The 16,792-nt window shown below is 41.0% G+C and overlaps 1 protein-coding gene across 1 annotated transcript in view; it reads right to left on the bottom strand.

Annotated features, from left to right (window-relative positions):
- The window catches only part of COL3A1 (collagen type III alpha 1 chain), a 60,651-nt gene that overhangs the window by 32,133 nt on the left and 11,726 nt on the right, over nucleotides 1-16,792 (bottom strand). Inside the window, 4 exon segments of the mRNA XM_068137893.1 lie at nucleotides 1,869-1,940; nucleotides 3,698-3,814; nucleotides 4,403-4,441; nucleotides 6,318-6,523. Coding sequence (XP_067993994.1) covers nucleotides 1,869-1,940; nucleotides 3,698-3,814; nucleotides 4,403-4,441; nucleotides 6,318-6,523 — 434 coding nt within the window.

Here is a 16,792-nt window from a genome sequence, read left to right as displayed (position 1 = left end):
TGGCCAGATGTTGTTTTTATAGTTAGCAATTTTCATTTTACTACTCTTCCAAATCATTTCAGTTTGGATATTTATTCAAATTGAGTGTTTAAGATGAAAACTGATACGTTAAATTTGTAAGTTAATGAATAAATTAACCTGTGTAACATTAATGGCAAACATTATGGAGTTCTAAGGGCTTTACCCTGCAATTGCTCTGCTACATACTTTGTAGTCAAATATTACCATATAAAACACCAGATGATCTGAAAGTATACAGAGAATCCTGGCTGAAAGTACTCTAGGGTGCCAAATTAAATTTAGGGTTTTTTTAACCCAAATCCAGAGGTCAGAACATCAGAAATTGCTAAGCACCTCAAGGAAAAAGATGCCAAAATAAAGAGGAATAATCATAATTGTTAGCTGAGAGATATCTTGGTTATCTGCCTGGTTCAGCATATCCCCTATTAAGACACTGAGTAGCAAAATGTAGATGATATGATAAGCTGTGGGAAAAAAAAGTGAGGGGCTGACCATGAATGAATGAATAGACAGATACAAAACCAGAATAAATAAACACAAAACCACATGGCTGAAGAAGACCAATGTGTGAGTGATCACATTAACAGATGAAGGAACTAGGAATAAGCAGGTTAAAACAAAGGGGAGAAAATGATTAATTACCTTTCAGGAAAAGCAACAGTCATGATTAGTAAAATTTATTTCACAAGATGATCAGATGGATCCTTGAGAAATAATTGATTTGCTTGGCACTGCCTTGATATGTTACAACACATGGTATCCAAACCTTGTTAGGCAGCACTGGGCTGAAAATAATGAATATGCTGAGTGAAGCAGCAGCCTTTTCACATAACATCAATTCACCACATCCTCTAGAGAGCTGATTGCCTGAACTAAGAACATGTCATCAGTGGTGAGTACCTCTAAACCCCAATGCCTGAGAAGAAAATCATGAGGGGTAAAATTCATATTTATTTTACATGGGAATTGTGGCTCATGCATAACAGTTTCAGGCAATCCATGCTTTATCTCAGTAAAAAACTCTGTGAAAAGCATCCTTAGTACATAATCTGAATAACTGTTGGTAAAACAACACAAAACAAAAAGGTAATAATAATTAAAAAAAAAAAAAAAGGTAAGAAAGAAAAGTGAAAACCTTTTGACTGCCTCTGGGGTGAAAAACAGATTCCAAGAAGGGTTTACTCACTTGTTTTCAGGCCAGTTTGAGTTGTGGAAAAGTGAAGTGTGGAGTATCATGATAAGTAAAGATGGAATGCTGCTGAGTGTCTAAAGATAGGTCAGGGACAGTGGAAAAGGTAAAAAGAAGAAAAAAGTGGTGGAAGGGAAACAAGCAATCAGTAAAATAACAAAGCAGATAAATGAGGAAGGCATGCAAGGGATAAAGGGATAAATGTTTAAGCAGTGTAAGAAAGTGAATCTGACAGAGATTATGAAGAAGGAAGGCAAAAGAAGAAAGGAGAGAAAAGAGAAGAGAAAAGGAGAGACAAAAATGAGAGAAAAAATAGGGAGAGGGGAAAGAAAGGGAGAGGGGAAAGAAAGGGAGAGGGGAAAGAAAGGGAGAGGGGAAAGAAAGGGAGAGGGGAAAGAAAGGGAGAGGGGAAAGAAAGGGAGAGAAATGGAGAGAAAAAGCAACCCCCCAAAATAATTTATAGTTACTTTCTAGAATGATTCTGCCAAGCAAAGTGCTGCCTGAAATCACTTGCAGGCAACAATGAAATTAAAACTTTTCTTGTGAAATTAAAAACAGGATACATGCACATCCAAGTTGTAATCTATGAGCAGAAAATGTGTTCTTCAGAAAAAAACCCAGAAAGGACAGGATTAAATAAAAGGCTGTATCATCTTACAATGGGCTGTGGGTAACCGATACCAGCTGAGCCAGCCTTCACGTCATAGGAGTCATACTGGGGAGAAAAGCTCTGTAAAAAGAAATAAGAGGAAAAAAAAGAACAAAAAAGAAAAAAAGTGATTGGTACAAATCAAATAAGTCTTATACTGACATGGCAAATGTATGGAAATAACTCATTTGCAATTAATGAATAGTGTACTGGTTTGACACAGAGCTGCCATAGAGTTCAATATTCTGTAAAAGAAGCCCAGCCAATATCTTTCTTTTGAGGTCATAGCAATGTTAGCTCCCTATCTATCTGAAGGAAGCAGTCTCAAACTGAGCCAGGGGAGGTTTAGGCTGGATGTTAGGAAGAAATTCTTCACAGAAAGAGTGAATGGCCATTAGGATGGGTTGCCCAAGGAGGTGGTGGAGTCCCCATCACTGGAGGTGTTTAAAAAGACACTGGATGAGGCACTTAGTGCCATGGTTTAGTTGATTAGATGGTATTGGGTGATAGGTTGGACTTGATGACTTCAAAGGTCTTTTCCAACCTGGTTAACTCTGTATTCTGTACTCTCTGAGGGTGTTTCTGAGAGCAGGTAGCATCTTTGACATGTCCATTTACATAATTTGACATGTCCATTTACTGCTTTAAAAAAAACACCCTATACATTCTGCAGTCAGTTTTGAAACCATTCTTGACTGGTTTCATTATGTAGAGATTACTTGAATAGTATGAAATTAATGCAGTTTATGCATTAATGGCACCTAGGTGTTTGAGCAGGAAAGGCATGTAGTGTTCTGTCTCATGACCCAGATCCTTTGCTGACCAGGTGCAAGAAGTCTCCTGTGCTGCTGATACCCTCTCTCTTGTCATGCTTCAGCACCACATCTTTGATACCGCATGGAATAGGTGATTAATTTGGCCTGTCATCCTCTCCTGTGTCTGTATCTGTCAACCCAAACCCAGTAGCTCTCTTGGTACATTATTGGGGTATCCATTGAGAGTGGTTAACTGATTCATAGGTACCTCTCCCAGGAGCTCAGACCTTCAGATGCAGTCCTTTACTGAATTAACTAAAACCAAGAAACATTTCCTCACTTTTTGGCTTACCTGGGAGCAGTAACCATACTTGGAAGCTATAAGCAGTGGCCTGTCTTCAAAAGTAGCAACTGTTTTAGCATAACCATTTTTAACAGCTTCAAGCTAAAGCAATCCTGTCTTGTGAAGCTGGCCTTACTGACTTCTGTGGGAGACACCGGCTGTAGCTCAGCTCCCTTAACAAACCCAACCACACAGAAACCTTTGACCAAAGGACCTCTCTTGCTGAGTCTGCTCAACTCTTCAGAAGAGAATTTAAGATCCAGTGGGCCAGAAATGAAGAGGGAACATGATAAACGGGACTTACACAAAACTTCCCTGCAAGCAGAGGGCCTGTATTTCAATCTAATCTAATTTATTAAACATGAATTGGATAGAATAGAGGAAAGTAGGAGAGCTTCCTAGCCATTAAGCTTGAGGGGACATACTTCCTCCTGCACACTGTCCTTCTGGACAGATTGTTTCTGAGTGACACAAATCCTTCTTCAGATGTGGCTCCAAAAGTTTTTGAAAGTTATCTAAGGCAGAGTTTTAACTGTGCTCCAGTCAAATTTTGTGGACAAAGCCCCAAAACAACATCAAAACCACACCTACCACTCAGCTGCATTTTTCAGAGGCACAAGTGAGAGACAGATGCCACTGAAAGCAAAACAGCTGTGAAGGTGCAAGGGTACAGGGTCCTACACTATTGCTTCATATGTTTATGAACAACAAGGTAGAAGCTGAACTTAACAATGACTTACACCTCCGCTTATACTGGGGCATGACTGGCAGATCCCGGGGGGTCCAGGAGCTCCAGGACTCCCTGGCTGTCCCGGAGGGCCAGGGGGGCCGTTTCTGCCTGGAATCCCAGGAGAACCCTGCAAAGACAAAAACAGAGTAGATACAGACCTTGGCACTTGTATCCAACTGCAAGGGCATTACAGGGCAACCCCCTTCCATTTGTGACAAAGTCTGTGTGATTGTGGTGGGAAATATTCTCTGTTAAACATAATTAAGGTCATGACTGAGCATTCAGGAACAACAGAGAGAGCAGAGAAAATTCACACATGGAAACACTTCTTAATTGCTAGACCCTAAAAAAATTACACACATTAGAACTATTGAACAGGTCAGTTCCCAAATCTAAAATTAAAAGCTGGGTGCTAATGGAGTCCATGGAGTCTTTACTTTTCCTGCTGGGAAGAAATGCACCAGAAAAAAAAAAGAAAAATATATATGCTAAACTCTCCCTGGGTTCTCTGCTTTTTTGGTTTAGATTTTTGAGTGTTTTGCTGAAGGTAGAGGGCTACTTCCAAATAACTACATGGCACAGCCCTTTCAGGCAGTGCAGACGTCAATCAAAGCTGGATATCTCAGCAGCTTGAATGGGATATGCAACGATACAGGAATTGGCTCTTGATTTGGGTAGTGTCCTTGGGGAAAATAAACAAAAACGCTGCACTTACAGGGTCTCCTTTGGGGCCTCGGACAAGTGGGTCAGGACTCTAGAAAAAGCAAAAATTAAATTAAGAAAGAAAATAAATAAACCAAACCCCAGACCTGAATACATGTATACAGCTGTAAAACCAGGAAACACTGGAATATAGTTCTATCAAATGCACTCCACTGGTTCTTTTTCAGTATATTTAAAAGCTGTGAGGTTGTTGATCAGTTCATCTGCATCTTTACAGTTCATCAGTTGAGCTACACTTTTCCTGGAGGGAAAACCATGGCACTAATGAATTCAGGAGAGCTTTGCTATTGGGTACAATGGGGACGGAGGTCCACTGTGGAAAACCTGTTAAGTGGCAGTTTACTTCTCAGCCCAGCATGTTGAGTGTGACAAAGCAGATAATTTAAACTTCTCAGAGCTACTCCTCCAGCTTATTTATTTTTCAATTAATAATGCAGTTGTATTTTTTTTTTTCATCTAGATTCTCAATTAATAGCTCCAAATAGCTTTTATGTATTCAGCTGCTAGTGGTAGCAAAGAATATTCAGCTGATAATATCTTGGGTCTTTCAAGGTGGCATTTCCCTACACACCATCCAAGGTCAGCAGGACATCTAGTGGGCTGATTAAACTGATATAAACAGAGGCTGCAGGAAGTAATCCGCATATTCTTTATTATCAGGAGCCACAGAACTCATAAAATAGTCTCTGGGCTCAACAAGAGAAGCAGCTGTGCTTAAATCTCCAGTGTGCCTGTATGTACCACTTGTTTACACCACTAAAACTGGTCAGTGAAGCAGCTGAGGAGCTGGAAGGTTCTGGAAGCAGCCCAGTTGCACTAGCATGGTGCAGCTAACACTAGGTGACACATTTGAACATAACATTTAATGCTTAAGATACAGAGGTGCAGAAATACATCTTCTCCATTTTTCTCTCATATACACATTTATTTCACTCTCTTCCCTATCTTCTGGATAAGAATCTTCATGTGCCTATGTACTTTGACAGAATCTCATGGATCTTAAAGCAGGAAGCAATGCTTAGATCACCTTAGATCTCAGCCTACCTGTCTCAATCACTGAAGCAGTTTAGGCAGGGGACTTGGCATGCACTAATACTCTCAATTTTCCTACCCTGGACCTGCTGCAGCTGGATTAGATAATGTTGGTTCTATCAATAAGATGATGATAAACTAGGAATGTAGGCCTTGAATTAAGTTTCCCTTACAGTGCAGTAAGTCAGCAATAATTCTGCAAAAGGGAATGATGATGGTGCAGAATTCACTTGACAAGAAATACAGGATCATGGTGTGCTGTGAAATTTGCCTGTTTGCATTAGTTTCATGGATGTTGAATGAGCAGGCAATCAAAAATTAAGCTCTTGACATTATTCCTGTGCTTCTCCATGAAATAAAAACTATAATGGCTACTTGTTGCCCTCTGTCCCTTTCTACTATTTATCTGTGCCTGATGTCTACATAAAACTGGGTTGAGGGACTTCATGCTTTCAGCTGCATACTTCAAAGTACCAACAAGTATTTATAAGATCTAGCACCAGTTCTCTGATATAAGGTCTACAAGGTCTCTCCAGAGCCTTACAGAAGTATACAGAAGCATTGATGAATTTAATAAAAAAGATAAAACTCTGTGAACGTTCAAGCTGGGTTTTTTTTAATTTAATCTGGCAACATTTACCCACCCTAAGTATTTCACTAGAGGTAGAAAGTGGCAAGTTTTGCATTTAAAAGCAAATTGTTTAAGAAATAAAAGTGTTTGGGTCACCATCCCAGACAGATGTGGTGTGGAGGGACATGGTAGTGCTGGGTTCCATGATCTTAAAGGTCTTTTGCAGCATAAACAATGAATGAAAATGCATTGGGGCTGACATGAATCAAGAAGAGAGCAAACTAACAACACAAGACAAACTTACTCTTGTAGGTTGTGGTGTTGTTTGTGGACAAACTGGACAGCATTCTCCAAAGGGAATCTCTGGGTTGGGACAGTCCAGCTCCTGGTCGTCACAGATGATGTCATCGCAGAGAACTGATCCCGAGTCGCACACACAGATTTGGCATGGCTCTGGTTTCCAAACGTCTCTGTCAGCATAGATCTGCCCAAGATGGGTACATCCTGCAACTGGAAAGAAAGACAAAACACTGCTCAGTATTCACAGAACCACAGAATGACAGAATGTTAGGGGTTGGAAGGGATCTCAAAAGTTCAAGTCCAACCCCCTTGCTGGAGCAGGATCACCTAGGGCAGGTCACACAGGAACACATCCAGAAGGGTTTTGAATGTCTCCAGAGAAGGAGATTCCGCAACCTCTCTGGGCAGTCTGTTCCAGGACCCTGTCACACTTACAGTGAAGAAGTTTTTTCTCCTATTCCTGGGGAATCCCCTTGTTATGGTTTGTAGCTGGTCACTTAGCTCAATTTCCTAACTATAAACAGCTTGCACCCATTGCCCCTTGCCCTATCACTGGACATCACGGAGCAGAGCCTGGCTCTGTCCTTGACACTCACACTTCATATCATTGTAAACATGAATAAGGTCACTCCTCAGTCTCCTCTAATTCAGACACATCAAAGTGTGGAAGCTGCTGGATATCCTGCTTTGTTTTCTACTGTAATGTAGTTTATATGTGTGAAGTAAAAGGCTCAGTGCTTCTCTTCAGACACTGGGAGGATCAGTTACATTAATTGCAGAATCTGCTCCCAGTCTATAAACAGACATCAATGGAAACCTCCTGGAGCTGATCCAAAGCCCAATTAAATCTGTGATAATCTTCTGTCTGGAGTAATTTCAGTGTCAGACTGAGTTACTGTGTAATTAGCAACAGAATTCTCTGCTGCAACTAGCAAGGAAATGTGCCAAGGCTCTCAAACGAGTGTGTCATTTCCCTGTGTGTGCCAACAGGAGCATTTACACGTGGATGGGGAGTAACCCATCTGCCCAGCACAAACTCTTGTCACTAGCATTAATAGCTGGCATGGAGGGTTTTCAAAGTGTTTTTTGTTTGCAAGCCAGCATATGTGGTAAATCTAAAGGAATGTTCACATTAATTGCCCAAATGGTTTGCAATTAATGTGTCATCTGGCCTGCTTACATGTTACAAGTGTATGCATTTTCAGGAAAGAAACCCCCAACACACCACATTGTTCACTGCTATTCATGGCTTTCTGAATTCCTACCAGCAGATATTCCACCAACTCAATTTGTTGTACTTAATGAATTTGAAGAGATTGATGAAAAACCAGTTTCAAATATTAAATCTGGGGTTTGTATTTTCTGAGAGAAACAAGACCAGAGAGCTTAGTCATTAAAGAATCCCTGATAAAAGTAACACTACAAAGTTAGAGGAACTCCTTGTAATGTAATAGATGTAATTAGAAGCCTCAGATTGCAAATATGAGTATCAACAATGGTCTGGAATAATGGGATAAGATTTTTTTTTTCCCTTCCCATGAATAAATCAAAATAATTCCATTCACAAACACAAAAAGAGAGAGTGCTATGTGTGTACCTACACTGTGCTTAAAACTTCAATATCACAATAAGTCATCCCTCAAACAGGACTGGGGGGGCGAAAAGAAAAAGGCCAAAAGATGCAATTCGAAGCTCTGACAGAAAAATTGCCACTGGCTCCAGACAGAAAATTCTGAATGCCATTGAATTGTTGCCATGGTCCTAACTGTATAGCATGAGACTGAGCCTGAATGTACAGTGCAGTGCATTCCCATGGGTTATAGAGTTCCTTTTCTTGTCTCACATGGGGCATCTTTCATCTGCTTTTTCCCTTTTCCACTCCCACGCTTAGCACATTGGCCTCTTCATTGTCTTCACATTCTTCCTTTTCCTTTCTCTTTTATATTTGTGGGTATCTGTTTCCATACCCATCTTTGGCATGGTGCACACTTGGACTCGTTTCCTTTCTTATGCCTTTTCTTCAAGCCCCTTTTTCCTCTATTTGGTTTCATCTTTCCCATAACCTGAACTTAGAAAGTTTCACCTCAACATGAGGAGACACTTGTTTATAGTGAGGGTTACAGAGCACTGGAACAGCCTGCCCAGGGAGGTTGTGGACTCTCCTTCTCTGGAGACTTTCAAAACTGGCCTGGATGTATTCCTGTATGGACCACCCTAGGTGATTGTGCTTTTGGCAGGGGGGATGGACTGGATGATCTCTGGAGATCCTTCCCAACCTCTAACATTCTGCAATAATGCGCAACTTGTCTTCTCATCTTCCCTGAATCCTTCTGTATTATCTACCTAAACAGTTCACCCTCTTTATTGTCATCTACTCAGCTGAGCTTGGTTTTTCAGACTCTGCTCCCTTCCCAGTGTCTCACTGAATTGCATGTCCTTGTCCATATTAACCTGAAGTTTCCTCTATGTCACCCATGAAATTCATACATTCATAGACTACCAGGTTGGAAAGGACATCAAGGATCATCTAGCTCAACCTTTCAGGATAAGAATGTAGTCTAAATGAGATGACCCAGCACCCTGTCAGTCTGGGCCATGAAATTGTCTAATATAGGGGAATCCACCACCTCCTTTGGGAGTTTACTCCAATATTTAATAGTTGGAGAGGTCTGTAAGGAGAGTATAACCAAGACCTCTTGGCTTATTGAACCATCGAGGGGATCTCAGAGCAGGACAGTGCATGGGACAGATTTCTTTGCTCAATTTCCATCCATCCCCCACCTTTCCCTCCCCCTCCCCACCCCCCCCACTACAGGCTGTGTATACCAGCCTGTGCTATATGTGCACTTCAGTTATAAAAGAAGCAAATAGGAAAACATTGACTAGCCAAGGATGACACTGCTTACGGTTAAAAGTTGGGTTTGACCTCTGGTTTGATTAGAGCACAAGATGCAAAATGCCTCAAAAGTCCTTTTGCTAACATCTCAAGCTGTTATTGGGCAAAGTTCCTTGGACAACACACACACACAAATCTTAAAATCTAAAACTTTCCAGGGGCATACAAAAATGAATCCCCCTCAGATATTTTCTATCATTTACAAATTAACTTTTCCCTTTTTCTTTTTCTTTCACTTCTCCACCTTTTGAGGCTCACCAGAAACCGCAGATCCAGCACTAGAGCTGGCAGAGAACTTTCTTTTTCAGTACAGCATCTTCCTCACACCCAGCATGAGACAGGGTCACAGGATCAGAGGATGCTGCTTCAAAGGAGGCCACCTAACAACCACAACCTCTGAAGAGGATCTAGACAACCTTCCATAGTCTGCCAAGAGAGATTTAACTTCTCCAAATGTTGCTTGGTTCCCAGCTCTCACACTGCAGAGTCATTTCAGTGGATCCCACATTAATAAACTGGGTAAATAAACTGATTCTCTGCTTAAGTAATTGCTGACTTTCTGTGAGAAACGTTTTCCTCCTCTAATAAAGTAGGATTTCACTGTAGGAACTTGGGGAAAAAAACAAAGTTGACAAACATTACTGGGTGAGAGTAATGACAAAAGTTTCCTGAAAACAAGAAGTCTAGAATGCATTTTAAACATCAGAAGAACAGCACTATGAATATAACCTTCTTTGCAGACCCTCTAAGAGCTTCTAACAAAACCTAAATTATAAAGTGGCAAAAGCTGACTCACTCAGTGTTCAAGTGGCTCACTGTAAATGAGAAGACCTGGAAGGCAATAACCATTGAGAAGCAGACCACCACCAAAGCCACTGGGAAGGTTGGAGCTTGTTATCTAAAATGAGCAGATTCACTTCACCTGACAGCAATGTACTCATCTGTCCCTCCACTTAAGCACTCTGAGCTCCACAGGTTAAAACATCCTTCTCATTTACAACATGATGAAAGGAAGAGGTGATATTTTTTTTTTTTTACTATTCTTTTTTTTTTAGTTTAGAGCAAAACATAATCTATTCATACCTGTTTAAAAATACCATGACACAGATCTAAGTAACTTAATACAGTTACAGTGCACAGTCATATGCACTGAGGGTTCTAAGGGATGGAAGGTTGACTATGAGCCAGCAATGTGCTCTTGTGGCCAAGAAGGCCAATGGCATTCTGGGGTGGATTGGAAGGGCTGTGGTCAGTAGGTTGAGAGATGTTCTCCTCCCCCTCTACTCTGCCCTGGTGAGGCTGCATCTGGAATATTGTGTCCAGTTCTGGGCCCTTCAGTTGAAGAAGGACCTCAGGGAACTGCTTCAGAGAGTCCAGCACTAAGCCACAAAAATTATTAGGGGAATGGAATATCTTTCTTATGAGGAAAGTCTGAGGGAGCTGGGGCTCTTCAGCTTGGAGGAGACTGAAAGGTGACCTCATTCATGTTGGTAAAGATGTGCAAGGTGAGTGCCAAGAGGATGGAGCCAGGCTCTGCTGGGTGATGCCCAATGCCAGGACAAGGGGCAATGGGTGGAAGTTGAGGCATAGGAAATTGCATGGAAACATGATGAAAAAATTTTCCCTGTGAGAGTGACAGAATACTGGAACAGGCTGCCCAGGGGGCTGTGGAATTTCCTTCTCTGGAGATATTCAAAACCCACCTGGATGTGTTCCCATGTGACCTGCTCTAGATGATCCTGCTCTGGCAGGGGGCTTGGACTGGATGAGTTTTTGAGTTCCCTTTCAGCCCCTAACATTCTGTGATCTGTGAAAACAGCTGCTCTTTTCTGACACAGAGGCTTTTCTCAATGACCATTTTTTTCACACTGAGAATACTCGCCTTACCATATTTTTGTCAGTAATATCGATGAAAATCACAGAACTTTAAAATGTCTCACAAAAGGAGAGGCAGAACTTTGCAGTTAAGGAAATAAAGCAGATTTCTCTGTATTTCCAGAAGGTTGCCATTCGGTTATTCTACAGTAGATGGCATCGTTTAACAGAAAGAAAAAGACCCAATATCGAAGCCGTACGGATTTAATGACATTCAAATATGCGTCTAACTTTCTGGACATTGTTAAATGAATTAAGAAACGAGCTAGGAGAGCTGCAATGAAAATCGCTGTGGCCTTTGGCAGAACGAAGGTATCAAATAGGTTTCCAACGGAAATTTACATCTGGGAAGACTTAGTCTGTTCAAGACACCCCCTCTGTGCTCAGATGTAGATCTGTGTGTCAGCGTGTTATGACCTAATGCGTTTTGCATTGCTCTCATAAAGATTAACTGTTAGCTCCAAAATCCTTTGGAAAGCTGATTTGTGCTAAAGCACTGGCAAGTCACATATAGCAATAATAAGAGTACAAAATAAAGCTGACTTGCCTGAGTCTAGACTTGTGGTAAAACAGTCTCATACTTGCCCTAGCCAGCTCTTCTTATTGATTCCTTACTGATGTATCAGACTACTATTAAATAAATAAGTAAATAAAATACTAGAACTCAACAGTATTCACCTATGACAATGCAAAATCATCTTCTTCTTCCCCAGATACTAAATATGGTGGCTATACAACACTTCACTCACCACTATTGCAGTAGTTTGTTGGTAGCTGTGTCAGGCTCTGATTCATGGCACAAAACATTGCAGTTTTGTATTTGAGAGCCTGAAGAACTTTGCCTTGATGCTGTTTACTGAGCATTCATGTTTTAAGAGATTTTGCTGTGAGTAGCACTCCCTTAGACCAGCCTAAAAATGTGAATCAAAGAATAAAAGGCAGCACAGTCTTTGTCATGTGCTGGTTTTGAATGACTTCCCATTTCCTAAGCAGACTAACAGCTGTGTGTAAGCAGACCAATAGGGAAAGCTGAAAGGAAAAAATCACCATTCAGTCTCAGAAGACATAAAAGAACCCAGATGTGTACAGGGGAAAACAAATATGGTTGTTGTAGGCCATAGGACAGATGTCATATGGGACATTATCCCAATCCCAGTGAGCTGAAGGAGAGTTTGTTATGGAGTGTGATGACCTGAGAAGCTGACCTGTTTTATAGTTGCTTTTGACCTTGCATTTGTGCAAGTGCTGTGATCATGACTTAACTACATTTATACAGCAAAAGGGAAAAATCTAATAGTATCCTCAAAACCACAGGCTTTTCCACTTTGGACAAACCAATTGTCCAGCTATTGCATTAGGAGCAGACTCACATATCCCAGTTGCAATGATGTGACTCAGTGGTTAGAAATGAGAGAACATCTTGAACTTGTCTGGTTCTGCCTCAGAAAGGGCAATAGTCCACACAGAGGTGACTCATGACCCTCTTGATGATAGCTTGGGAAGCAAAATTGAGAAGCTTTGCTCTGTGAGAATCTGATCAGAAACACAAATAAAGCAAACAGGTTTTGCTGTAATTTAAAGTGAATCTAGGAAAGGTGATAGCACTAAGGTGAAGGAGGCCTTGTGCTTTCCATCCACATTTAATTATACAAAGCTTCTTTTCTCTAATGGGGTTTTGGCAATTTGCTTCACAGGATGCCTACTTCAAAAAGTGCTTTCAAATTTCTTCTACAGTAAATACATCTACTTATTGCGTACTCCAGCAATGCTTCAAACATGTTTGAACCAAAAGACAAAAGGAGATGTGCTGTTCCTTTGCAATGGAAATGCTATCATTCTCTCCTACACTGGAGTAGAAGGAGGAATCCATCCCAGTGTCTGCAGCATTTCTGCTTTCCATTTACTGAGCAGAAAAGAATGCCACAATGTCTACCTCGAAGCAAATGGTTTGGGCTCCCTGTCTGGTATTATGATGATGTTTATACAAGAATCAAACATACTCATTCCATCCTGTGATCAGTAATGGAAACAAACAGACACTCATAATGAACTAATTGGCTTGCTGGGCCAGAATGGTCTGGTTTGTCCACCTCTTCTCTCTCAGCTAAGTGCTGAGTATTCAAAAAGTCTGGACTAGTGTCTGTTTGATAGAGGGCAGGAAAAAGGTGGAAACAGAAGAAAAAAAATAGTTTAACAAGAGTTGTTGGTTTTTTAAGCTGCAAGGTCTACAAATTCTGGATGTATTTATGCTACTATAATAAATTTAGGAAGAGTAATACAGTCACAGCACAGGGGTCTCTCATTCAGGTCCATCCTGTAGAGGTGGTACTTTGCTGCTGTGTAGCTGAGAATGGATCTGGTCTGCACCATCTTTATTCCATCAGTTTCTACCACAGGCACTTGCTGAAACATCAGGGATCAACCCTGCAGAACCTTCTCATAGAATCATAGAATGTTAGAGGTTGGAAGGGACCTCCAGATATCCTCCAAAGAAGGATCACCTAGGGTAGTCTGTGCAGAAATGCATTCAGGCAGGTTTTGAAAGTCTCCAGAGAAGTAGACTCCACAACCTCTCTGGGCAGCCTGTTCCAGGGCTCTGTCACCTTCACTGTAAAGAAGTTTCTCCTCATGTTGAGGTGAAACCTTCTATGTTCATTTGTATTTGTTGTTCCTTGTCTTACTACCGCACCCCACTGAAAAGAGATTGGCCCTCTCCCCTTGACACTCACCTGCTCTCACACTGTTCTCAAGTTTCCAAGAACTGTTCTTCAAACTCAGCCCCAGCTGACAGACATTCTATCAGCTGGAATTGTATTAAGCAGCTAATTAGTTGAATTAATTTCACATGAAATGAGGCCATCCACACCAATTTGAGCATAACTAACTATTAGGACATTTTCAGATAGAAAAGTACTAAGGTCATGTTTTGTAAGGCTTGCTCACCATGCTATTGGAGGCATAACCATGAAATCTAAATTGACAAACCATTTAAATGCAGGCTTTGTAAAATCTGAGCAGGCCCATCTTAAAAATCTTTCTCTGCTCCATGACATAGAATCACAGAATTATGATGTCCTGTAGGAGGAAGAATTGCTTCTGGGTGGAATGGAAAAGGCTTATGAATGAATGGTTCCCAGATTTCCCAAGTCTCACACCAAAAAGGATGGCTACATCCCGCGCTTTCAGACTCCAACCAAGGCTTTCTTACTTCTAGGGATGCTCATCTGCCAAAAATGCTGGTGTTTGAACACTTCTGCCACCACGCCAGTCCCAGATGTTTTCCTCTTTAATCAGATGCAGAGCAAGAAAGAGAGAGCAGCACGCAAGAATGCTGCTTCATCAGAGTACTGCACTTGTCTGGTAGAGGTATGGCAGAGAGGAGACATGCACTGTTTCACTGGCAATGGACAGGAGAGGCTGGATTCTCGCTCTGTCACCTAGCCAAACTGTCCTTGATCTGAAACCCACCCAAATCTCTCTTGGAAAAAAAATACAACAAAACCAAACAACCCAGGCCTGCACTGGCACAAGGATTTGCATTTCAGACAAATCATTGCTTGTTCCCTTCATTTATCTTTATAAGCACTAAATGCTGCAAGCTTTCTGCAGCTTATAGAAATTTTAGGATTAAAATATATCCTTAAACACAAAATGTCCCTATTTTCCTTCCAGATGATTGGCTTTCTCCCTAATCTTTCAAAGCCTGGTTTATGCTGAGATCTAATTTTTCCTCTATCTTCAGAGGGCAAATCTTCTTTTCCAAGGTATAGTGTGCTCAAAAGTGGATGAATGTCACATTGTTCTGTCTCAAAGCTGATGTTCCACAAATGGCTCTGTTCAGGCACGCATGTTGACATCCTTGAATGATGTTCTTCATGCAGCTTCTAAAGGTCACCCTGCCAGAGAAGTGTTCCTTTGAAATAAGGATCAGAGATATCCCATCAGCAACACTGTTGCACAACAGCCCCATTGGCTTCAGCTGGTCACCAGCATGAACAACAATGGCAGATGAGTCTTCTTGTTTCAAAGCTGCTAAGAGGAAAACAAAGCCCAAGAAGGCTTTTCTTGTTTGTTTAGCTGGTGGGGATTCTCTTTGGCAGAACTGTCATTTCAAACAGATATAACAGGGGCAGGATAGAGCAGGCTGCTGTGTATCATGTTGCTTCCTTTTGGGAGTCGCCCAGAGAATTGCTTTACCTGTTCCTGAACTTAGGAAAATAACTTTGAGCAAAACATCTGATGATTGCAACAAGTGCTTATACTCTTCTTTTTGTGATTAGCTGTTCCTAGACAACATCATGGCCTAGGAAGGGAGGAGGAAGACCATCGTGAATGAATATCTGTACTGAGATGTCATTCTGGGATTTTCTCTTTGAAGGCCTTACTCAAAGGTAGACTTCTTGTTCTCTACCACTCCCTGAAAGGAGATTGTATCAAGGTGGGTGTTGATCTCTTCTCCCTAGTAACAAATGGTAGGGTGAGAGGAAAAGGCCTCAAGTTGCACCCGGGGGCGTTTAGTTTGGGTATTAGAAGAAACTTTTTCACCAAAAGGATGATCAAACACACTGGAACAGGTTCCCCAGGGAGGTGGTGAAATCCCTGTCCCCTGAGATTTTTAAAAGATGCATAGATGTGGTGTTGAGTGACACGGTTTAGTGCCAGACATGGCAGAGCTAGCTAATGGTTGGACTTGATGATCTTGCATAATCCTAGAATCATTAAGGTTGGAAAGGGCCTCTAAGATCATCAATTCCAACTATCAACCCAACACCAACCATGCCCACTAAACCATGTTCTGAAGTGCTATGTCTATATGTCTTTTGAACATGTCCAGGAATGGTGACTCTACCACCATGCTGGGCAGCCTGTTCCAATGCCTGACCACTCTTGCTGTAAAGAATTTTTTTCCTAATTTCCTACCTAAAGGCCTTTTCCAACAGAAATGATTCTATATTATGATTCAACAGGTTGACCCTAACTCGCACAATTAGATTGATACTTCTGTCTTTTCACTAAGGATAGACTTCTTTGCATTGTGTCATTCATTTCTTATTAAGGGTGAATGCTGCCTGATCAGAACCTCCTTTGATATTGGGTTTGGGTCAGAACATAAATATCTGATTATTCTTGGCTGAGGCTTTCAGTTCCTGAGTGATCAACCCTTTTAATACAAGTAACCACTGGCATTAGATCAAGACACATGATAAATAAGATGTTAATCTTAATTCAGTGCATTCAATGACTTTTAGGGGGACTATTACAGACTCTTTCAGTTATTGGTAAAATGCCTATGGGATTTTTTTCCATCCACTCTCTTTTTACATGACAATATTTTTCATCACATCACATTTTGTGCCATTTCATGTCACTCTCAAAACAAGCAGCAGGCTGCAATCACTTTATTTGTGGCTATTTAGTATTAGCAGTGGCATAAATTCTCCCTCCTCTACAGTAATCTCATTTTAATGAGCTTCTTGTCTTAAGAATGGCTGATGCCAAATGGCACAAAGATTTGTGTCTTGAAGCAAGCAGAAACTGAAATAAATTCAAGGTCTGATGTGATTACTGATCATGTTATAGAATTCCTAGTTTCTTAAATTATACATCCTGCCTACTCCTTGGGTATTCAATTGAAGTCCTGTACAGACAGAGTCCAAATGTAAAGATAATCTTAATTTTGAACCCTTCAACACACAAACACTTCCAAT

Source organism: Melanerpes formicivorus, unplaced genomic scaffold (genome assembly GCF_026170545.1).
Source record: "Melanerpes formicivorus ecotype bairdi unplaced genomic scaffold, bMelFor1.0.p_v2 SCAF_5, whole genome shotgun sequence".
Classification (NCBI taxonomy): Eukaryota; Metazoa; Chordata; class Aves; order Piciformes; family Picidae; genus Melanerpes; species Melanerpes formicivorus.
This window is presented reverse-complemented; position numbering and strand designations above follow the sequence as displayed.